The sequence below is a fragment of the Schistocerca serialis genome, chromosome 9 (assembly GCF_023864345.2).
Source record: "Schistocerca serialis cubense isolate TAMUIC-IGC-003099 chromosome 9, iqSchSeri2.2, whole genome shotgun sequence".
Classification (NCBI taxonomy): Eukaryota; Metazoa; Arthropoda; class Insecta; order Orthoptera; family Acrididae; genus Schistocerca; species Schistocerca serialis.
The window spans coordinates 433,452,401-433,478,151 of NC_064646.1; the positions used below are offsets into that span (position 1 = coordinate 433,452,401).

At 37.9% G+C, this 25,751-nt stretch overlaps 1 protein-coding gene across 1 annotated transcript in view; it reads left to right on the top strand.

The window, feature by feature from the left end:
• The window catches only part of LOC126419684 (unconventional myosin-XVIIIa), a 1,310,501-nt gene extending 1,294,939 nt beyond the window's left edge, over window positions 1-15,562 (top strand). Inside the window, exons 28-31 of the mRNA XM_050086870.1 lie at window positions 5,321-5,581; window positions 6,859-7,193; window positions 10,586-10,705; window positions 14,549-15,562. Of these exons, the coding sequence (XP_049942827.1) occupies window positions 5,321-5,581; window positions 6,859-7,193; window positions 10,586-10,705; window positions 14,549-14,612 (780 nt within the window). The 3' untranslated portion in view covers window positions 14,613-15,562. The remainder of the gene's footprint in view (window positions 1-5,320; window positions 5,582-6,858; window positions 7,194-10,585; window positions 10,706-14,548) is intronic.
• Window positions 15,563-25,751: the final 10,189 nt, after the last annotated feature.

Here is a 25,751-nt window from a genome sequence, read left to right on the forward strand (position 1 = left end):
AGTAGTCATAGGCATGTATTTGTCTTAACATGACTTTGATTAAGTCTCATAACATTCCTGCCAGGTGATCTTTCTTTTGCTATGGACATGTAACCTCGGATAATAAGTATTTATTATCCATATGGATCATTAAGTACTTTTACAATATTTCTTGATTTTTGCTCATGAACTATTCATTGCTGGGACCTATAGTCCACTGGTCATTTAGTCTAATTGCCCATATTTCATCCAGTCAGTGTTTCCATAACTCAGGATGTTTTAGCCATGCTCACAACACTGTTGGAAATCAGTGGGCATGTGCTACACCATATTTCTTACCTACAATAAAAATGAGAGAGAGAGAGAGAGAGAGAGAGAGAGAGAGAGAGAGAGAGAGAGAGAGAGAGAGATGCCTATAGGCCTATAGTATTGTTATATCATGTACCTCCTCAGAGATTCCTTCCTTAATCTTACTTAATTCATCCCAAATTTTATGTAGTTCAGTTTCTGTTCTGTCTGTTTCTGCATTAGAATGGGGTTTATCTGCAGATGATTCAGTCCTTCCTTATGCCCTATTATCAACTAAATCAACTGCACACTCCACTGTACTAGCAAGTGTAGAGCCTGAAATGTTGTCCGCATCCAAATCTTCGCTTTGTTCCAACGTCTATACCTTACTTGTATGCCTGAGATGTGATCAGTATTGTGTTAAATTCTTTTAAGTCCTTGTTAACGTCTCTGAATTGTTAATTCACTTCATTTCAGAATAAATCATGCTGTTTCAATAATTTTGAATTTAGCTCCTCTGGTAAGATGGAAAATATCACCTGTAACTGCAATATGCTATTTTGTATTTCTTTCTTTTCCTTACAGGACTCATTGATTTGATGTTCTAGTATGGTGTCTGGTGCTTTTATTTAACTTTTTATTTTGTTTTAGTATTTCCTAATGTTATGTACATTTGTCTGGGTGTTATAAACCAAGCCAGGATATCCACATTCACTTTTCTCATCACCACGGATAAACAATTTCTACAATATCATGTTTAATTAGTCTCAGCTGAATACTGTAAGAATGCTAGCTACACAACTATAGTATACTCACAAACTCTGTTTGCAAAACCACATGCAGTTTACCCCACAACCCAAACACCACAACTACTACTACTACTACTACTACTACTACTACTACTACTATTATGAAGAGCCCTTTCAGAAACTAATCAGCTTGGATAGCTCACCAGAATCTTGCCACACTTGGATATCGATGGGAAGCTGTAGGTTATGCGGCATCACTGAAACTGGGTGTGTCACTGATGCTGCTGCTGCAGGTTGACAAGCCACAGCTGCGATCCATGACTGCTGTTGTAGAATAGGCATGTGATTATTGAAATTGAAGCTATTCATAGTTCTAGTCAAAAATCTTCCAATTTGTGGACTAGTTATTTTCTCCTCTGTCATAATTGTGGTGGAAGCAGGCACTGTCTCACAAACCTAGTCCACAGACAGATTCCTGTGCCATCCTAGACACCACTATTCCTCTCACCACCCCCAAGGAAAAGAACCAGCTCTAAAGCAGAAGCACCACCCTCTCCCCATCATCACCCATTATCATCCCAGACTGGAGCGCCTGAAGCATGTCCTTCACTGCAACTTTGACTATCTATCATTGTGCCCAGAAATGAGGGACATCCTACCCAAAATTGTTTCCACCTCTCCTAAAGTGGTATTCCACTGCCCACCCAACCTACCCTGAGTTTCACTAGATATGGCTTGTACCTCAGTAGGTATGGGAAGGGGAGGCTGGCAAAGCTTATAGCTGACAGTGTAGTGGATGGTGGTGGGATCACTACTTTCTGTAGTAGTTGTTGTTAAGAGCTGCACCTTTTTTTGCCCCGAAGTCAGCTGATAGATAACTATAAAATATTTCTGTATGCTGATGACACTAGCTTGGTAGTAAAGGCTGTTGTGTGCAACGTTGTTTCGGATAGTGCAGTTCAAGACATAAATTCATGGCTTCTACAAAGAAACTAACCCTAAATCACAGAGTAAGACTCAGTTTTTACAGTTTCTAACACACAATTCAACAAAACATGACATTTTAATTTTAAAGGCTGGACATATGATTAGTGAAACTGAACAATTCAAATTTTTAGGTGTTCAGCTAGAAAGCCCATGTTCAGGATCTTGTTCAAAGACTTAATGCTGCCATATTTACTATTCAAACAGTATCTGAAGTAAGTGATAGTTCGGCATGAAAAGTAGTCTGCTTTTCTTATTTTCATTCACTTACATCATTTGTTATTATATTTTGGGGTAACTATTCCCATTCTCAAAGGATATTTTTGGCTCAGAAGTGAGCGGTTCGGCAATAAGTGATGTAAGTTTGTGAACCTCTTGTTGACCCTGTTCATTAGTTTGGGTGTTCTGACCTTCACCGCTTGATATATATATTCTTCATCGTAATTTCTTGTTAACAATATCAGTGTATTCCCAAGAATTAGCAACTTTCACTCAGTTAATACTAGGCAGAAAGCCAATCTGCATTTGAATCACATTTCCTTGGCTCTTGTGCAGAAAGGCCTGTAAATACTGCTGCATCCATCTTCAGTAAGCTACCACAAGAATTCAAAAATCTTAGCAGTAATCCACGCACTTTCAAATTGAAACGGAAGAGTTTTCTCATGGGTCACTCCTATTGTGTCGAGGAGTTCCTTGAAAATTTAAGCTGATTCCTGCGTTATATTGCTAATTTTGTTTACATAAACATATGGCTTGTCTTCTTTTGGGTTCATAAACATTTTATTTTATCTGTCATTACCTTATGTTGTAATTTCATGTACTGGAACATTCCGTGACCTTGCAGATTCGCTCCTCAATTTGGTCCTACGGAACTAGATATGAAAAATAAAATAATAATAATAATAAAAATAAAAAAATACAATTACCTGGTAAATCCCTACGCCACTCCCACTCCCTACCTGATTCAACCAATTCCAGTCCTGTCACAGGCTTTTTCTATTATCTCATGAGAGACAGGGCCACCTGTGAAAGCAGCCATGTCACATACCACTTCAGCTGCAATTTCTGAAAAGCACTTTATATGGGTGCAACTACCAAGCAACTGTCCATGCAAATGAATGACCACCACCAGACCGTGGCCATGAGCAGAGTTTGCAACCCAAAGGTGGAGCCACTGCTGACCTTATAATGCTTGATTTCAATGGTTACTTCACAACATATGCCATCTGGGTCCTTCCCTCCAGCACCAGCTTTACTGCACTATGTAGACAGGAGTTACACTTGTCACACATTGTTTGTTCCCATAATCCTTCTGGCCTCAATCTGTAACCTCCAGCATCATTCCCCTCTTTCCTACAGTCTCACTTTCCTGTTTTCTGTCACCCTTTTCCAGACCATTTCCCCACATGATCATCAACACAATGTAGGTGTACAAGTGTGTGTGTGTGTGTGTGTGTGTGTGTGTGTGTGTGTGTGTGTGTGTGTGTGTGTGTGTGTTGTGTACACATGGAGATGGATTTAGAACTGGGTGGATGTATTAAAGAGTTGTAAACCTGGCATGAAATTTTAATAATTGATTAAAAAAGCATTGCTTGTGGTTATCAGTGTCACAGGTCCTGTATAAATGAGGAACTACTGTAGACTCACTGGTCCAGTGATGTCAGTTTTTAGCAGCACATCTGTAGACAGTGATTTACAAGATACTGGAACAAAAGCTTTTGATTAATAATAATAACAACAACAACAACAATAATAATAATAATAATAATAATAATAATAATAAATAAATAATAATAAATTTGGAATAGTGAAATGGAGTAACACAGACCTAGAAGCACTCAATACACTTACACGATCACAATGCCAAAAATATAGAATACATCACATACATTCAGCAACAGAAAGATTCACATTAAGCAGAAAGGAAGGAGGAAGGGGATTTATCGACATAAAAAACCTACATTATGGACAGGTAGAAAATTTAAGAAAATTCTTTATAGAATGAGCAGAAACTAGCAAAATACACAAAGCAATCACTCATATAAATATATTGGCTACACCATTGCAATTTCATAACCACTTCTACAACCCTTTAGATCACATAACATCAACAGATACGAAGAAAGTAAATTGGAAAAAGAAAACACTACATGGCAAGCACCAATATCATCTGACACAGCCACACATCGATCAAGATGCATCCAACACATGGCTAAGAAAAGGCAATATATACAGTGAGACGGAAGGATTCATGATTGCAATACAGGATCAAACAATAAACACCAGATATTACAGCAAACATATTATTAAAGATCCCAATACCTCAACAGATAAATGCAGACTTTGCAAACAACAAATAGAAACAGTAGATCACATCACAAGCGGATGTACAATACTAGCAAATACAGAATACATCAGAAGACATGACAATGTAGCAAAAATAATACATCAACAACTTGCCATTCAACATAAACTAATAAAACAACACGTTCCCACATACAAGTATGCATCACAAAATGTACCGAAGAATGATGAATTCAAATTATACTGGAACAGAACCATTATAACAGATAAAACACCACCACATAACAAACCTGACATCATACTCACCAATAAAAAGAAGAAATTAACACAACTAATCGAAATGTCCATACCCAACACAACAAATATATAGAAGAAAACAGGAGAAAAAATTGAAAAATACATCCAACTGGCTGAGGAAGTCAAGGACATGTGGCATCAGGATAAAGTTGACATTATACCAATTATACTATCAACTACAGGAGTCATACCACACAATATCCACCAGTACATCAACGCAATACAGCTACATCCAAACGTATGTATACAACTACAGAAATCTGTAATTATTGATACATGTTTCAATTACCCGAAAGTTCCTAAATGCAATGTAACATATACCATACAGTTAAAAGGAAGTCACGCTTGATCAAGGTCCGCGTCACTTTCCATTTTTAACCAGACGTAACATCTGAGAAGGGAAAGAAATAATAATAATAGATTGATAGTAATGATGAGGAAGAAATTGCTGTGACAGATGTACAATGGACACATGATTATGTGTAAGAGATATAAAAAGTGATAGAAACATCTGACTCATAAGGTGACATTAAAGCAAAAGGTACACTTACTTTATATATGTCATACTGCATAACAGATACATGTGTCTCTCCTAAATTTGTTGAAAAATGGAAATATGTTTCCGTATTTACTGCATAAACGATAGCAAATGTTAAAAAAAGTTCTGGTCATTTAATGAAACCTCAGACATTTAATTAAGAAAATATTTTGATCCACAGGTCCTCAAGAAGTACCGTTCGACAGTTCAGCAATTATCTGCAGAGCAGCTAGCACTCCAGGAGCAGGCAGGTCGTGTCTCAGAATTGGAATCTGAAAGAGCTTCACTTCGTGAACAGCTTGCAGAACTGACAACTCGTCTTGAGAGCATGGAGACCCTGGGTGATCCATCGTCAAGCCTAACACAACGTCGTCTTGAAATGCGCACCAAGGAGCTGGAGTCAAAACTTGAGTTGGAACAAACTACACGTGCTCGCTTAGAGGTATGCTTTTTACTGCAGTGCCTCCTGCTGTTTGAACACAAAATATGATAGTCAAAAACACAAAATAATGTTATTTAAGGTCGAAAATCAGAATTTACATATTGACTACTGTGACACAGTCAACCATGGTCGTACTGATGAACATGAACAAAGGAAAGAGACGTCAAATATTGAGCTAAGAAGTCACTCCAGTAAACGTGGCTGGAAGAGACTTTTTTAGTTCTGGAAGTTTAAAATTTAATGCTTATTCTCGTTTTTCATGTGTAAGTCACCCTCACTGTCCTGAAAATTAATAACAGAAGTCCTTTTTTGTTTTGCATAGTAAAACTATAGTATTTACACCATGTATTTGTATTATGGTGCTTACTTTTGTAATAGGCATTCACTTTAAAACTGAAATATTTTTGTGACAATGTGAAAGCAAAATAAACATTTCTGTTGGTTTGGGCAGTAACACTGAAGAAATATCATACCTGATAACAATGTCAGTATGAAACAGTACAGCCCTGGACAGAATACAGATAGTGGAAGGAGTAATGGAAACATATCACCATATACTTGATGTGCTTCTCACTTTGGTTATTGTTAGCAGCTACTGCAAGCTCATTTGATTTCTGCCACCTGGAAGGTGCTGTTCAGGTGGTCATGGTAATGTTTCTGTATCATCACCTTGAAAGACAAACAAGTACACCAAATGTTGACAGTAGGACTGGATGTTTAAGGGTGTGACTGTTACAGCTTCCTATGGGCAGAAGAGTATTGTGAAAGAGATTATCCATTTTAAATGAGTCACAAACTATGCAAATTATAAGGATAATACAAAACTTTTTTTAGCAATTTATAATCTTTCCTTTGTCTTTGGTTACAGACAACCGGTAAAAAATTTGTTGTGATAGTGAGCACTGATCACTGAGCTTAGAGTTTATGTAGCTTGATTATCATGGTCAGATGAAATAGTGTTTATTAATCTATCGTGGAGACTTCCTGAATTGTGGCTCACTGTTAATTGGCTCTCATTTGCATTCTGTAATCAAAGTAACACAAATGAACCTTAAAAAGAGCTACAGTAAATACAAGCATGCACAGAAACTTTAGTTTTATAAATTAGTTTGCAAAGAAAGGATTCCTTTTGTTTATTATCTACGAGTGTGACTTTGCTTCTGCTGGCAAAATTGTCAATAATGAGTCTCAAGCTTCAAATTGCAAACTTCTTTTTTAGTAGAAAGGACCTAAAAGGAAAATAGTAAAAAGATGTAAGATTTTATTGTTGTTTTCAGGTCCAAATAGCACGACTGAAGGAAGCAGTTGAAAGACTTCAGGATGAGGCAGCGGCAGCACGTGCAAAGGAGCAGGCGGCAGTAGATGCGTCCCGTAAGCTGCAGCGTACTGTTCGTGAACTACGTGAGGAACAAACGGCGGCGGCAGCTCGTGAATCCGAATGGGCCGTACGTAAGCGTGACCTTGAAAAGCGGCTGGAGGCTTCTGAAGCAGAAGCAGCTGCTGCACGTCAGGATCTCCGACTAGCACTTACTCGAATAGAGGATCTCCAGTCAGCAATTCGTGGAGAACTTGAAGATGGAGAGGACAGCAATGATGATGAAAATTCTGACAGGTGAGGGTATTTCTGTTTCTTGAAGATTTGCAACATGCATGTTTAGTGATGTTTTATAGGTACTTAAACAGTTGAATTGGAGAAAAGAAAATGGGGAGGGGGGCAGGGAAGTAGCTGAAGATTCACAATTTCATACATTCAAACACTATAATAAGAAATCGTGTGTGCGCACACATGCATTGTTAGGAGAGTCTTGGGAGGAAGGGTTGGAGATGGTAGAATGTGAATACATCTTGGTAACAATTGTAAAACCAGTGTCGTAGAGAGACATGGATAGTTAGCTAAAGACATTAAGTGAGTAGCAGTACCCTGTACCACAACTAGTTATTTATTTTCCTGTTCCACTCATGGATAGAGAGAGGGAAAAATGACTGTTTGTATGAGCCCTAATTTTTCGTATCTTTTCTTCGTAGTTCCTATGCGAAATTACATTGGTGGTAGCATGATCGATCTGCTGTCAGCTTCAAATGCCAGTTCTATAAACTTTCTTAGTAGTGTTCTTCAAAATGAATTCCTCCAAGGATTCCCACTTGAGCTCCTGAAGCATATCCGTAACACTTGAATGCTGATCAAAGCTACCGGTAACAAATCTAGCAACTCGTCTCTGAATGGCTTCGATATCTTCTTTCAATCTGACCTGGTGCGCGTCCCAAACACTTGAGCATTACTCAAGAATAGGTCACACTAGCATCCTATATGTTACAGATGAACTACACTTTCCTAAAATTCTCCCAATGAACCGAAGTTGACCATTGGACTTCTCTACCATATTATTGACATGCTTGTTCCATTTCATATCATTTCACAACATTATACCCAGATATTTAAACATATGACTGTGTCAAGCAGGTCACTACTAATACCATATCTGAACATTATGGGTTTGTTTCTCCTACTCATACTCATTAACTAACCCAAACAATCTTATGTTTCTTTCCACCTATTGTCTTCTTGTGTCAAATGATGAAACTTTTATCAGGCAGTGAAGTACACATTTTTATTGTTTGATCTCTCTCATCAATTTATTGCCATTTTGGCTATTGCATAACTGATAGTATCCCTCTGTAAAATCTATATTTTCAGCTACACTAAAAAATTTTCTTGTGTATAGGTGGCTGTCTTCTCATGTTACGTAGAGCAACTTTTGATTCACTTGCAGTAGTGGCCAAAACATTTATATGTATAGAACAGTGTGGTGATTGTGTGAAAAAGTATAATTCACCTGAGTAAACTATAAAATTTGATGATGTGGAATTTTAAGTACAGCAAATGTGATCTTCAGTCTGAAGGTTGGTTTGATGCAGCTCTCCACTGTACACTATCCTGTGTTGAGCCTCTTCATCCCCGAATAGCTGCTGCAACCTACATCCTTCTGAATCTGCTTATTGTATTCATCTCTTGGTCTCCCTCTATGATTTTTTTACCCCCCCTCCCCCTCCCAAACACACATACACTGTTGTGTCGGTAGCTGGGCCGACACCGTGAAGTTGAGATGGCTGAAAAGGCAAGCTAGACTAACGCAGACGGGCGTGAAGTACTGGAACAGGATACGTAATTAATGTTAGGAAGAAAAGTACGGAGCAGGTTTAATACTTAACTTTACTCATTGAGGTACATCGATCTTGACGATACACAGGAGACTTTAAGTACAATCACTGTATGGCTAATGTCGCCTTGCTAGTTCGTAGCCATTAACTTAGCTGATGGCTATTCTGTCTCTCGGCTAATGAGAGAGAAAGGCTTCGTACATCTGGTCGGTAGCTAGGTTCTCGTACAACTGGGGCGAGTGCTCTCTCGTATCACGAGACCTGCCTTGGTGGTGGCGCTAGGTCTGCGATTACACAGTGGCGACACGCGGGTCCGACATGTACTAAATGGACCGTGGCCGATTTAAGCTACCACCTAGCAAGTGTGGTGTCTGGCGGTGACACCACATGCACTTCCCTCTGATATTAAATTGGTGATCCCTCGATGTCCCACCATATGTCCTATGAACTGATCCCTTCATTTGGTCACAGTGTGCCACAAAATTTCTTGTCTCCCCAATTCTCTGCATTACCTCCTCATTAGTTATGTGACCACCCCTCTAATCTTCAGCATTTTTCTGTAGCACCACATTTTGAAAACTTCTATTCTCTTTGTGGTGTCACCGCCAGACACCACACTTGCTAGGTGGTAGCCTTTAAATCGACCGCGGTCCATTAGTATACGTTGGACCCGCGTGTCGCCACTGTCAGTGATAGCAGACCGAGCGCCACCACACGGCAGGTCTAGAGAGATGTACTGGCACTCGCCCCAGTTGTACAGCAGACATTCATAGCAATGGTTCACTGACAAATACGCTCTCATTTGCCGAGAGGATAGTTAGCATAGCCTTCAGCTACATCATTTGCTACGACCTAGCAAGGCGTGTATTCAATTGATATTTATTATGTGAAGCATGTATCATCAAGAGCGATGTTCTACAATTGTGGATTAAAGTTAAGTATTATATCAACTACGTACTTTATTTGCAATTCTCAAGATATTGTCCTGTTCCAGACCTCACGCCAGTCAGCGTGTAATTAAACGCCTGCATTTCGGCCTCCTCTAGAAAAACAGTGTTGGCTCTTCTGCCAACACTACACTCTTTTTGTCTAAACTGTTTGTAGGCCATTTTTTGCTTCCATGCATGGTTACACTCCAGACAAATACTTTCAAAAAAGCCTTCTTAACACTTAAATGTATATTCTATACTAACAAAGTTCTCTTCCTTCATAATGCTTTTCTTGCCATTGCCAGTCTACATTTTATATCCGCTCTACTTTGCCCGTCATCACTTATTTTGCTGCCTGAATAGCAAAACTCATCTACCACTTTAAGCGTCTTGTTTCCTAATCTAATTTCCATAGCATCACCTGATTTAATTTGACTACATTCCATTATGCTTATTTTGCTTTTTTAATTTTCACCTTATATCCTCCTATCAAGACAATGTCCATTTCATTCAACTGCTCTTCCAAGCCCTTTGCTGTCTCTGACAGAATTACAATGTCATTGGCAAACCTCAAGGTTTTATTTCTTTTTGCTGAGCTTTAATTCTTATCCAAATGTTTCTTCGGTTTCCTTTACTGCTTGCTCAATATAGAGATTCAATAACATGACCTAAAAATTTTGAAATAATTTAATTTTTGTACTGCTACACTTTTCTTTCTGGTGTATTTACAATTTCACCTCCAGAAGATAAGTACTGGATAGCAATTCAGTTAGTCACATATCTGAAAAGTTTTATCAATGATTACAACTTTGGCTGCAGCATATGCTTGCACATGATTCTTGTTTTCATTTCATAGTATTTCCTTTGCCAGGTAAAACTGTACTTTTCTAAATCTATGTTACCATTATTCTTCCAGTGCTCAAGACAGTGATGTTTCAGAAGATTCCATGAGTGTGTACCTCACAAACCATAAAGTCCACGTCAACTCCAGCCCTCGTACAACTCGAGCGTCACTAGAATTGGATATTACTTCAAGGTAAAAGAAAGAAAACATTTGTTAGTTCAATAGTATGTGGAATACTGTCTGTTTTAGAATTTATGTGAGAATTACTGATATTTTGATTGCTTCTGTAGCCCTTTATTTTCTTGTTGAAAATGTTGTGTCAAGTTAACTGCAGTTCTATTTGTGAGTCACACTCAAAGTGGAAACTATCTAAACTGTAACACTGGCAGGAGTTACACATTAAATTTATGTATAAACTGTATAGTATGAATGAGGCAGAAAATTTGGAAGTTATATTAAAATAGAAGAGACCAACAACTGATAATTGCTAGTAATTGCTAGTTGCAATGACACACTGGCTGGAGAATAACTGACTTCATTATGTGTTCTAGTCATAATCTTAATGAGAGGCTGTGTAGATTGAGGAAGAGCTCAAGTGCTAGCCTGTTGTCACGCCATTCACTAACAGTAGTGATAACACTGAAACTTTGTTGTGATGTGTTCCCTGGATAGGATCTTCTGGGTTCATGGAGACTTAATGTTTTGGTCACATGTAAATCACACCAAAAGTGTTGGTATACACATTCTCCATTCAGCTCAGTATCCATTCTTTTTATAACCCTTTGATTGCAGAGGATTTCCACAGTTCTCAAAGTACGCTGTGCCCTTTCTGTGGTTGACTGCTACAGCAGTAAATATGTGATGTTTGTTTGCTGTACAAGTCTCAGGATTCATGCTTGTTTATTGCTTGGCTGTGACTGACTTTATCAGCTCAATAGCAGCACTACTGGTGGACTCTTTCTATATCATGTCTGTTGGCACACCCTCACTACCAATCATAGTTACATATAAAATCACCAAATTATCATATCTGGCAAAGGTCTCTTATAAAAAATGTAATAGACTTTCTGTCTGTTGACATATCCCAAAGCACAATTAATCCACAGTGAATAATCTAGTTGAGGCATTTATTCTGGGAGCCTACAAACACATCACAGCTGAATATGTCTTTATATGTCTTATGGAAATGGCATTTACAAAAATGTATGTAGTGTAAATATTGTAAATAAATACTGCAGACCATGTGCATAACTTGTGGTCTTGAGATTAGTGCTGTTGCCTCTAGATCTTGGGTTCCCGGGTTCAATTTCTGGCTCAGGGTTTGAGTGTTTGGGTTGTTCTAATTATTTCATCTCATCTTCAACAACATGCAAGTCACCAAAGTGGTGTCGAACAGAAAGACGTGCTCTAGGCAGTTGAACAACTCCAGATGGGGTGTCCAGATCAGTAGTGCCATACAGTCATTTCACTTCACGTGAGACTATCGTAGTGCATGTCAAAAACTTGGAACAGACAAAGATGAGAAATGTCAAGCATGTTGAAAGTATTATTTCATTGCCATGGCAGTAATCATCCTGCTCATGAAATATGTAACAGCACTGACACACCAGTAAGTCACCTTACAATGATTGTCACTAATTTGATTTAACTAATTAATGTCAGATAGTATTAAACTTTATTAAAATACAGGGTGATTCAAAAAGGACTTTACAACTTTAAAAATTCATATAAATTTATTGAAAGAATATACAGAGCTGGGTTTAGTGTTGTTTAGTATGGAAACACACAAAGCTTTTTTACCTTAAACTAATAAACTAAAGATATTGTATGTTGCTTCCATTGGTTATCCTGCACACATCCCATTGGAAGTCATTTCTTCCCAGACTCACTGTAGCACTGCAGGTGTATCTTGCTCAGTGGCGGTGTAAATTCTTGCTCTAAGTTCAGGTAGAGAAGCTGGCATAGGAGGTACAAACACGGTTTCCTTGATGAATCCCCATTTAAAAAATTGAGTATTGACAGGTCTGGGGAACATGGGGACCATACAATTGGTGCATCCCAGCCAATCCATTGACATGGAAAGTGGTCGCTGAGAAAACTCTGGACGTCAGCCAGTTAGTGGAGAGGTGCATCATCTTAAATGAAGTAAACATTTCGTTCATGGTCGTCCTCATTGATCCATGGTATCAAAAACTATTGTAACATATCCAGCCAGGTACACTATTCTGTTGTTGGTTCTTCATGGAAAAAAAGGGGCCGTACACTTTGTTCTTTTTGAATGCACAAAAAATGTTCAGTTAAGGGCTATCACGAACAAGTTGCAACATTTGATGTGGATTTTCATTGCCCCAAATCCTACACTTAACGTGTGTTAACCTTGCGATGTAAGTGAAAAGTCAACTCATCAGAAAATATGATTTTGTCCAGGAAATGTTCATCGTCATGTAATCAATTTAACATACCTGCACAGAAGTTCTTGCAAGCAATTTTATCATTGTCTTGTATTGCTTGTATGATCATAAATCAGTACTGTTTCAAAAGCAAACAGTTTTTCAACACATGCCAAACAGTCATATGTGGGATTTGCAGTTCGTGAGATGCATGGTGGGTTGATTTCATAGGGCTGTTGACAAAACATTGTCTCATTCCTTCAACGATGTCGTCAGATATGCTTGGATGACCTGGTGATTTCCCATCTCTTACTGAGCACCCTGTTTCTGCAAAATATTTATGCAATTCATAAATTGTAGGCCTACTATTAGGATCTTTAGTGTGGAAATTAGTCTGAACTGTTGTCACTGACTCCAGCACACACACACACACACACACACACACACACACACACACACACACACACACACACACAGAGCTAGGACGCTCGGGTCCAGTGAAGCCAGCCATCTTTAATGCAACTGCTGCTAGTGCTCCGTACTGTGTGATTCCGCACTAGTGAACTATGCGAGACAAAACTTGATGTATTTCCCTACAAATTGACACTACAATCACCTCTGTAGGTACTATGAATTAATTTATATGAATTTTCAAAGTTGTTAAGTCCTTTTTGAAACACCCTGTATGTGTTGTCATTTGTTTGCTGATACAGCAGCATTGTGGCAAGTGTATTTGACTTCAGTCAATGCTGAATCAAAACTATGTCTTCACATTTAAGAAACCACATTAAAACAGTCCTTCCAAGTGTACATCTCATTTTTTTTCAGCAGAACAGTTCTGCTGTAGCCTGACACCAGACACTTTTCTGTTCTTAACAATATTTTAAAAAATATAGTTGCTACTCAACATGTAGCAGAGATGCTGAGTCACAGGTAGGCACGACAAAAAGACTGTCAAAAAGCGAGCTTTTGGCCAACAAAGCCTCTGTCAAAAATGGACCTCCCCCCCCTCCCCCCCCCCTCCCCCGCCCCACATATGGTTAGTAGCAACTATCAGTTTCATAATATTGTTACATTCTATCCTGAATTTTCAGTTGTTTTATTTTTCCATTTTTAAGTTGTACCAAAAGGTGTATATCACAAAATGTATTGAAAGTGAAAGAAATACATCATAAGTTATATGTTGTTGTGAAAAGTTCCAAATAATTCTTAATTTTTCAAATTGAAATGTTTTCTATTAACCCCCTTTTCCAAAAAAGTTACCTTGTTTGCTTGTTATTTGTGGGCAGTAGCAGGAGGAAATAATGTGCAGGATAGAATTAAGCCTCGCATTTAATGGAAAAGAACATTCTGTAAGCATACACTGCTGTATAAAACAGACTGCAACTTCTGATAAGAAGTGTGAAGTTGTTTGTTGTTGATTGTGATAAAGACTGGACATTTTGTAATGGATAAATATTTGTTAATCATCTGTCAGCTTTATCGAACAGTCAGTTATGTAATAATGAATAATGTTTTTGCTTTGGAAACGTAAAGTTCAATTCATTATTGATGAAATCAGTGTTAGTATATGTCAGGTATTTTAACACTGTATACAAAATGCAAATAAATATTTACAATGTGATGTTCTTCACTCTCTCATCAGATCACTGGAGGTGGCTTCACTGAAAAAGCCGAACGACAGCTCAGGGAAGGAGTCGTTTGCATGAGACTGTCTGAACATAGCCTGCTGTGTTGTCAGCAGCTGGCTACCACGATGAGCCGCATTCATAGGAGAATGGACTCAGTGGGGGGGCAGCCTGTCACAGATGGCTCCCATACCACATTTCTGAGACTGGACTGAGTACAATAAACTGCAGGATATACTGTAACAATTTGAACATAATATATAGATTTTAGTACAATAAATTATTGTTTGCTCTCTATTAGCAAAGATATGTAATGAATTGTATAAATATGTAAAATTAAAAGCAACTTTGGGCTAATATATAAATATATATATATGTATATCTTTGTATACTGCTGCATACCTTACCAATATATTTCTTAAAGTCTTTTGAAATTCCTATCTGTGTCATTGTTAGTTTCCTGAAAGAAAACCTTGACTGTTGTGTTCAGCATTTAAAACTGTTATTGGGAAATAATTGTTTTAGTATATTTATATGTTACTGCATTTCCAATAATATAATAATTGTGTTTTTTATGGAAATGTGAACATACTTTCATTGCCATCGATTCCATTCCTGAGAAAGTGAAGTATTTGCCAATAAATGTTTTATAAATAACATGTCTTTGTTGCTTAAATATTTGTCAGAAATGATTTTTAAAGACCTATGTACAGTGTCTCATTGTTGATTGGACATGTGGAGAGAAAATGTATGATACCTATATATTTATATGAATATGGCAATCAAATGGTGGCTTGATGATAAATTTTGAGGAAGCTGAAAAAAGTTAGCAAGACAGCAGAACAAAATGGCAAACAGAAATTGCACAAATAATTGTGAAACATGTGAAATCAGAGGCACATCCAATTTGTTTACTGACTGTTATGGTCATATACTCATTCCACTGCCATCCTTTTACAAAATTATTTGAAGATATTTGAGTTTCGTGACTATTTTGAATATTGCAAGATTAAAAATATAACTACTGGCAACTTGTCTTTCATTTGTTACTAGAGACGTCACCTGTTTTTTACCCTTAAAGATAGAGAAATACAATTCTGTGGCGATAGGCTAGAATACTAGGCAACTAAATTATTTCTTTAGACATTATTTTGCACAGATGATGTAGCTGTTGGCAAGTGTGGGTGATTTATAGCATAACTAAATGGAAGATACTTCATGTCAGTGTGTATCTCCAGCAGAATTTGTGTCTATATTTACATCTATACTCTGCAAGCCACTGTGAAGTGCATGGCAGAGGGTATATCCCAGTGAACCAGTTGTTAGGGTTTCTTCCCATTCCATTCATCTATGGATCACGGGATAAATGATTGTTTAAAAGCCTCTGTGTCGGCTGTAATTAATCTAATTGTGCCCTCAAGATCCATATGTGAGCAAAACATAAGGTGTTGTGGTATATATTGTGTCCCACTGTTTAGAGGCACAAAATGCGTGGGTGTTTTCAGCTCGTTACTAAATGAAAATAAGTAGGACGACGAGTTGATGGGAGCTGAAGGAGTCCAGGTTGCAATGATATGCGGTACGGCACACTGTTAGAGAGAAGGATTGTTATTCAAGAAACACATAGTACAATGAAAATGCTTACCTTCAGTAGTTTTTATAGGACTGCAGCTGCGGCTATGAACTGACAATCTCGTAACATGGAATACCATGAACTAATACAACATATTCTCAGGGACTTAGCCTGATGGGCCCTCCTCAGAGAATCAATGCAAACACTACAGAACTGGCTGAGGGCTGATTATGAAAGTGTCTGCCTATGTTGAAATCTAGCTAAGAAGTGAACGAGGCACACTGCAGTTCCATCGAGGTGCACAGCCCGTTAGAGTGCGCTGTGCTTGGCAGACAATGGGCTGCCAACCTTGTGTTGGCATGGCATTGTAGTAGTATCTGTGGCAATGATACTACAGTATATTCCTAGTCATCATTTCAAACCAGTTCTGGAAGCATGTAAGTAGGCTTTATCAGCATAGTTTATGTTTATCTTCAACCATCTGCCAATTCAGTTTCTTCAGATTTCTATGATAGTCTCCCATGGATCAAAGAAAACTCTGGTGATTCATGCTGCCATTCTCTGTATATGTTAAATATCCCGTTGCTCCTGTTTGGTACAGGTCCCACATACTTCAGCAATATTGTGGAGTTGGTCACAACAGTGATAAAAATACTATTTCGTCTGTCCAGTTGATTTGAAAAGGTAACCAAAACTACTCGTGAATTAAATAAAAAGAGCATCTTACAACTTTGGCTGTTTGTATATTGAGGCAGTTAACACAAGTTGCCAACCTGCAATTAATCCAGCATGCTATAAATCCATAAAATACATATTCTGATAAAATATTACATTGTCGTTGCTTTTGACAAAGATAGTATTATTTCACAAATACTTAGAAGAGAGAACTAACTAAGTTTCTTCTGTTGCTACTTATACTCCTCGAAACTACACTGTTCAGTTTGTTTCAGGTTAGGACATTGACACTCCTCAGAGTAATGTGTTCTTGGGAGAGGCACAGTAACACATGAAAGTGCATGACATAATGCGACAGCCAACTGCAATTCTGTCTCCTGTGTATTTTTTGAGTGTAGGCAAACACTTAGTGTTTACATCTATGTTAGTGTGCATTTGGTGTCATTGTTCTTGTCATCTTAGTGTTAACTGTGGGTGACACTAACAAAACATGTCTAGTGCTATAAGTGGAACACCTTTGCTGTATGGCAAGATGGTGCATTGGACAAACATTTTGGTGGAGCAGAACTTAATTTTCCATGTGAATCTCCAGTTTTTGAGGGTTAAGTGGTTTCCCGAAGTTTCTGCATGTGCATATGACGATGAGTTCTCTGTAAAGGGCTTCTTCAGTTACCTTCATCACTCTTGTACAACCCAAGCTTACACTCTCCCTTTAATGACGTTGTTATCAACATGATGTTATACCTCAATCTTTCTTTTCTTTACCACCGTTTGTTGCTTTTTACTGAATAAATTTTTCAAGGGTGCCTTGGAAGCAGAACTGACCCTTTGAGTGGAGAAGACTCAAATGTTATTAAGATATTACAAGAGAGAAATCAATTCATGTGATGAGAGTGCGGGACAGCAAGAGATAGACATAATGTTGATGTTGCGACGTATTCCCAATCACTTTCTGTGCAGAATACATTGCCCAACAGCATTCTAGATCTAAGGCTGCTATGTTTCTACCGTTTATTATATTTGTTCCTTCTTGTATCCATGTTCCCATGGACAGCATTTTAACAGTATAATTTATTACATGTCACTTTATAAATAAGCTCTCTTTTACAGTATTTTCTTATCCAAGTTAATATATATTAATTTGAAACAAACCATAGTATTTCAGTGTTCCCTGGTAGCTATTAATTGTTGTGATTCTACTGAACAACACCTACCATGACTCTTATGACTTTAGTTGGCGTTAAAAAGTTTCATAACAATCTTATACATGATATAGCACCACTAATATGGCAGTCGGTCTTCCTCTCTTAATGGTATTATGCTAGATAACTACCATAACACTTGTACCATTGTAACTGTGAACTTAATGATAATGTGGCTCTGCATATTATTCTATGGCTAGCGGATGCTGTTAAATTCCAATAGGATGTTATTGCCTAGTCTTGAAACCAGTGCAGAATAAACTACCTTCTGTCAAGGGTCTGGGTTACAGTTGGTGACAGTCTGAAAATCACTTGTTGTGAAGGGTGACTCTGTTGCAATAGCTGCCCCAAGCCACTGCTCTACTGATCCGTAGTTGTAGATTTACCAAAATGTGTGGAATCTACAGTCACTGTTAGCAATACACCTTCCCACCACACCTGTTGGACATAAGTGCTTTGAGTTAATGCACAACATGCACTCGTCATATTGGAATCACTTCACAACTGCAGTTCTATCCCTCCAGATCTGCTCAAGCACTAAGTATGACACACTATACACCAGTGCCAAAATGTGACTCGTTTCATCAGAGTAAGTTAAACACAACTAAAGGTAGTACAAGTATAGGAAAGTGTTCACAATTATATGAAAGAAGTTCCTCTTACTTGCATGTGTCCAAGTACTACCATTACTCTTAACCTGACAGATTTATGCAATCAGAAGAGGCAGTCAAAAGCCAGCATAATGATTCAGCATTCACACACTTTGCTGGTCACAGTTCTGTGAATGTATCATACATCATTTATTTTGTGACCTCTATTCTGCTGTGTGCTTCGCAAGTCAAACTCAGCCTATATGCTAATGGCTAATGCTCATCGGCTAATTTGTTTTTGGAAGAAAGTTTGGAAAAGAGTGAAAATGTGGAATTTATCTTTTGTAATTGAGAAAAAAGCCTTGTTAATTGTATTAAAGACATGTTATTTGTATTAAGAAAACTGTTACAGTAGTGTAACTATAAACCATTTCTTCACTGTTATGGGCAGATAAAAAATCTCTTCAGAGTTTTTAATAACCTAGAGTGTTATCAAGATGATGGAAGTGTCCTTCACCTATAGTCATTTGAAAATACCAGCTATAATTCCCATCAAAACTGGTAACCATAGCTTCGCATGACATGAGCATTAAATGCTCTTAATATTAGCTGGAGTCTTGGGCAACACAGCCTGGTGTAGCTACGGCTGCTGGGGACTTGTTCCACCTGTCAGCACAGTGGTGCTGTCAGCCTGTGGTGTTATCTTCCGGTCGCTCAAATACTTGCAACCTATCTCATCCCAAAATTCACCAGAAACTGGTAAGGAATTGCCATACGGTATACTAATTCCATGTTTGTACACACTTTTTCTTTAACAAGTTGATTCCTTACATGGTTCATGTTTGTATAATGATTAAGGATGTTCATTCTGTTGAAGTCTTGATATAAATATTGAAAAAATTTAGAAGTTTAAAATTTTGAAATTGCCTCCCATTGTCTCAGCCAATTTTCTCTTGGGTTCGATGAGGCTCACCTCACTACTTTTCATGTTGTGTGTAAAGTTTTAACATGTCCACCTTGGCACACATTGAGTTATAATGTGCAATATAAAGTAATTAAAATAAAAAGAAATACCCATTCACAATAAAAACATTGCAGTATGGTGTTCAAATTTCTTGGATAAGCTATCCAAAAAGTAATCTCTGCTAACAAACCACGTCAGCATTACTGTGTGCTTCCCATTTCGAGTATGTTGCATAAAACGGTTGTCTTTTTGACCAGTGACATTCACTTCCTTGTTCAGTTGTGGTCTGTGCTTCAGTGGTGACAGAAGTTAATAAAACTGCAAGGAATTGAAATAATAGCTTCTTAACATATTGACTGCCCGCCCCCCCCCCCCCCCCCCACACACACCACACCACACCACACCACACACACACACACACACACACACACACACACACACACACACAAAGCAGTAGAAGATTCACTGCCAGGCCAGGCCAGGCCATGGCATCGGGCATTGACTATGCTGTGGCTCTCAGTGTGTTACAGTGTGTGTGCGCATGTATGTTAGAATGATATCTGAAGAACAGAGCAGTTGTATGTGGCTGATCAATCAAAGTCATAATCCAAGGACCGGAGCTTGTAATGGGGGTAATTATATGTCAATGAAAAATTAAAAAACAGAACAAAAAAAAAGCAACCCTACTCCTTCCCCCCCACCCCCCACCCCCTCCCCCACATCTGTTTGTGTTTTAGTTTTAAATTATTTCGGAATGTTCTCTCCTGATCATCTCAGCCATAAAAGAGTAATACTTTTTTTACAGTGGTGAATGTTAGTGTATATTAAGGACCAAGCTCAAAAGATGATAAAAGTTTGCTGACTGTCCTTTATAGAGTGCAGTCAAAGGATGTTTTCCATGTAAACTGCTGGTCTTGGAACATTGTTCAGCAAAATTAAACATGATGTTAATGAAATGTTACTATAAATCCTGTTCCAGATTGCCCTGTTGTTCTTTCTGGCCCACAGTACAGCAGAAAATACTGAGGCACTTACCCTTGACATCCCAGTTCTTGTAATGTAACAATGTTGCACTTCATAATCTCTTTAGCTATTGCTTTCATTTTTCCAGGTTTCAATATTGTTCATGCATTCCAAGTTACTATTGCCATATCTTTTGTCCTTTGTCTTTGCCGAAGTTGTGTGTTCTGTATGTCCCATCCATTATCCGAGGCTCTTGTGTTTCTGTAACATGACATTTTTACAGTTATGGGCTCCACACTCAACTCCCTCACTGGAGGACATGGAGATTATGGAAAGTATTTTGGAATTTGAACCTGATAAATGAAAGACTCAGCAGACCGAGAATAAAATGGAAATTCAGGAATATAACAATAATGACAGCACACCCACCAACTGTGAAAGCAGGGGCAGGAATAAAAGCACAGTTCTAAGCCCTTGAAAGTACGTACAGTAAAGTAAAAAACTTGTTAACTGTGCAAGACTTTAATACACAGATTGGGCAAAACAAATACAGAAGATTATCATGGAGATACGCATTACATGAAGAAAATAATGAGAATAGAGATATGTTGTGTCATAATTTACTCATCAGAGCACATGCTTTCCATACAAAAGAATAAATGTTGGAACATGGAAGTAATGTGGAAGTGGAATAGTTAACCAGAAAGATCTTATGTTAGTAAAAACATGATATGCCACATCAGTCATAGGTGTACAGGTCTGCAGGGGTCCAAATTGTGATTCAAACCACTATCCTATAAAATCTGTAGTAAAGAAAGAAGTTAGTGGCAATATAGACTGAAGAGCCAAAGAAACTGGTACACCTGCTTAATATCGAGTAGGGCCCCGCAAGCATGCAGAAGTGCCACAACATGGCATGGCATGGACTCGACTAATGTTTGAAATAGTGCAGGAGGGAATTGACACAATGAATCCTACAGGGCTGTCCATAAATCTGTAAGAGTATGAGGGTTGGAGTTCTCTTCTAAATAGCACATTGCAAGGTGTCCCAGATATGCTCAATAATGTTCATTTCTGGGGAGTTTGGTGGCCAGCAGAAGTGTTAAACTCAGAAGAGTGTTGCTGGAGCCACTCTATAGCAACTCTGAATGTGAGGGCTGTTGCATTGTCCTGCTGGAAGTGCCAAGTCCCTCAGAATTCACAATGGACAGGAATGGATACATGTGATCAGACAAGATGCTTATGTATGTGTCACCTGTCAGAGCAGTACCTAGACGTATCAGGGGTCCCACATCACTCCAACTGTGCTTGCCGCACATCATTACAGAGCCTCCACCAGCTTGAGCAATCCCCTGCTGACATGCAGGGTCCATGGATTCATGAGGTTGTCTACCCATACGTATCCATTCACTTGATAAAATTTGGAACGAGACTCGTCCAACCAGGTAACGCGTTTCCAGTCATGAACAGTCCAATGTTGGTGTTGACGGACCCAGGTGAGTCATAAAGGTTTGTGTCATGCAATCATCAAGGGTACACAAGTGGACCTTCGGCTTCAAAGTCATATTGTTGTTGTTACATTGAATGGTTCCCATGCTGACACTTGTTGATGATCGAGCATTGAAATCTGCAGCAATGAGCGGAAGGATTGCACTTCTGTGACATTGAATGATTCTCTTCAGTCATAATTGGTCCCATTCTTGCAGGATCTTTTTCCGGCCACAGTGATGTCAGAGATTTGATGTTTTACTGATTTCCTGATATTCACGCTACACTTGTGAAATGGTCGTATGGGAAAATCACCATGTCATCGCTACCTCAGAGATGCTGTGTCCTATCGCTCGTGTGTCGACTATAACACCATGTTCACACTCACTTAAAACTTGATAATCTGCCATTGTAGTACAGCAACTGACCTAACAACTGCACCAGACATTTGTTGTCTCATATAGACGTTGCCAACCTCAGCACTCTATTCTGCCTGTTTACATATCTCTGTATTTGAATACGCGTGCTTACACCAGTTTCTTTGGCACTTCAGTGTATAAAACTGGAATGAAGTAAAATAAAATTGGAATATAGTGAAACTGAGTGATCTTGAAATTGTAAAAGCATACAAAATAAAAATTAAAGATCTCCTGACAACCAGTAAGGAAACAATGGGGAATCAAGAAAGATGAAACAGAATCAAGAAAATGGTGAAAGAGGCAGCAGGAGAAACTATCTGGATAAGAAGAAAAGAAAGAAATGAATGGTTTGATGATGAATATAGACTATCAATAGAACATAAAAATGCTGCAAGACTGAGAATGCTACAAAGGGAAACAAGAAGAAATGTGGATATGTAGAAAGAATTAAGATTTTATGCTCATGGGATATATAATGAAAAGAAGAAGGAATGGCTGAAAGCAAAATTTCAAGAGGTAGAAGACCTATAGGAACAGAAAGAGACAAAACATTTTGTCACGCAATATGAAATATGAGAATAAATTGTCAACCCATGCAAAATGCATGTAAAAATAGAAATGGTAAGACAATCAAAAGGCAAACTAAAAATATTACAGAGATGGGTGGAATACTTTGAACATTCGTGGTATACCAACTCAGACCACAAGAATGGTAGGAGAATATAGATGTAAGAGCAGATGAGAGGGAAGAAGCAAAAAGACCAAAAATGGAGGAGTTGGAGTCAGTGATACATAAACTATGAAATAACCATGCACCTGGTGTAGGCGGGATAGCATCAGAACTTATAAAATTTGGTGGTTGTCCTCTCATACATGAAATAACATGAAATACATGCATTAATAAACAGCATATGGGAAAATAAAAGCTTGTCTGATGACTGGAAAACTGGAATAATATGTCCTATATATAAGAAACGAAAAAAGTTAGCCTGTGAAAATTATAGACACACAAATTTATTGAATACAGCCCTAAGATATTTTCTAGGGTGCTGAATGGTGCAATAAAGAAGTGTGCTGAAAATATTCTCACGATGTGGTTTTCAGCAAAATAGAGGCATTTCTGACCAGTTATTTGTTATTAGATAAAAAATAGGGAAATTTTATGAATATGACATAGATCTCCACTTCATGTTTGTTAATTTTTAACAAGCTTCTGATATTGTCAACAGGCCAGCATTGTATGATGCACAAAAAGAATTGTTCACCTGTGACAAGCTGAGAATGTTAGTTAACAATAAGGACACAATTGCAAAAGTAAAAGCGAACAACAAAATGACCAAGAGCTTCAACTTTACAGATGGTGTGAAACAGGATGATGGTCTCTCTGCAGTCATGTTGAACTTACCACTGCACAGTCTGATACAAAAAACAGACAAGAGAGGAACAATAATGATGAAATCCAATCAGATATGTGCATTTGTAGATGATTTCGTGATTATGGCAAGTGACGTGAACACTTTAAAGACATGTAGCAGATAAGGAATCAGAAGGAGCAGTAATTGGACTTAAGGCAAATGAAAATAAGACCAGATACATGATGTAATCTAACCCTCCCACACATCACTATTAAAATTTTCTGTCTATGCACAAATTTTGAAAACTTTGAGAGGTGTAAGATATACAAAAGAAAAACTTATTACTTATCTTCATTATCTGGTTGTTGTTGTTATTATTGTTTATATTGGTTCCAAGTCTTGTCTAGGGGTACATTCTTGCAGCTGAAATTTTGATTTAATGTTATGGGTTCCTGAAGATGAAATAACTGATGAAGATTTTCCTGTTACAATGAATTTCTTTTTATTTCATCCCATTCTTCTAAATCACATTGACTTAACAATTTTCACCTCTATCACACCACAAATTCCATTATTGGTGACACAATCAAAAACATGTGTGATTCCATTAGAGGCATGCCCACTACTACTTCTACTCACATTCTGCCGAACTCACAATTTCCAAACAGTTTACAAAGCAAAAGAGTTTGCAAACTTTCCCGACAGGAGAAGACTTTACCAAACTATATCATTCTTTTATAAATATATCCAGAAATAAATTTAATAATTAATGTTATTGTGCAATTAATAATATGAATTTTAAGTATACCAGAAATTTTTTAATTTCAAATACTTGTAAAAGAAGGGTAATTTTAACTGCACATGCAGAGTACTAACAAATCGATTTCTTTTTACATATTTTAGCCTGAAACATACCACATTGAATACAAAATCATATGAAGTTCATTCACTTAGACTGCTGATAAAATGTTCACCTACACAAGAATTGATAGTATACGTGGTATCGGCTAGTTCTATAAAAAAAGGTAATTTTAGAGGAGGGTGACCCATTATAATGGTAATGTCAAATTGTAAGGCAAGAAGAACACCAAATGACCTGGAGACCTCTAATAAATGTTTAAAATCTGTCAGCTGCCTCCATTATTTAGGCGTCCTCTTAACCAGTAATAATAATTTGAGACACTGTATTAGAGAGAGAATACAAGCAGGAAATAGATCCTATTATGCAAACTTACAGGTATTCAAGAATTCTCTAACTTTGAGATCAACCAAGTTAAGGGGATACTATTCCCTTGTGTGACCAGTTATTATATAGGAATCAGAAATGTACCTGATGACCATAGCACATGTGAACAACCTAAGGGCATTTGAAATCCTGAAAAAACTTTATGGTCCAATGAGGGAGGCAGATGGTTGGGCAGTAAGGTACAACCATCAAATACAAGAGCCCATATGAGGGAAATGCACAGTAAAATTTGATGGATCTAAAAGAATACACTGGTTAGAACATATGAGAGGATGATAGATGACAGGATGCCCAAACAAATAATGAAAGGCAGATTGTATCCACCAGAAGGAAGGGCGGATCAAGAGCTAGATGGCTGGACAATGTGTTGGCTAACGTGACAAAGATGGGCAACCAAGGATGGAAGAGAAAAGCGGAGAACAGAGATGTTTGGAGGAAGATTAATGAGGAGGCCAAGGCACATTGGGAACTATAGTGCTGAAGATGGAGAAGAATTAGATAAATAACTGTAATTAAATTTACTAAAATTGTAATTAAACCATAATTAAATTTACTAAAACTTATGACTGTGTTTCAAGTGATGTAAGAGAGTAGGTGAATTAGTTTCTTATCTAGTAGGCTGTCCACAAATCTGAAATTCACAAGGATGCAGAATGAGATTTTCACTCTGCAGCGGAGTGTGTGCTGATATGAAACTTCCTGGCAGATTAAAAGTGTGTGCTGGACCGAGACTCGAACTCGGGAC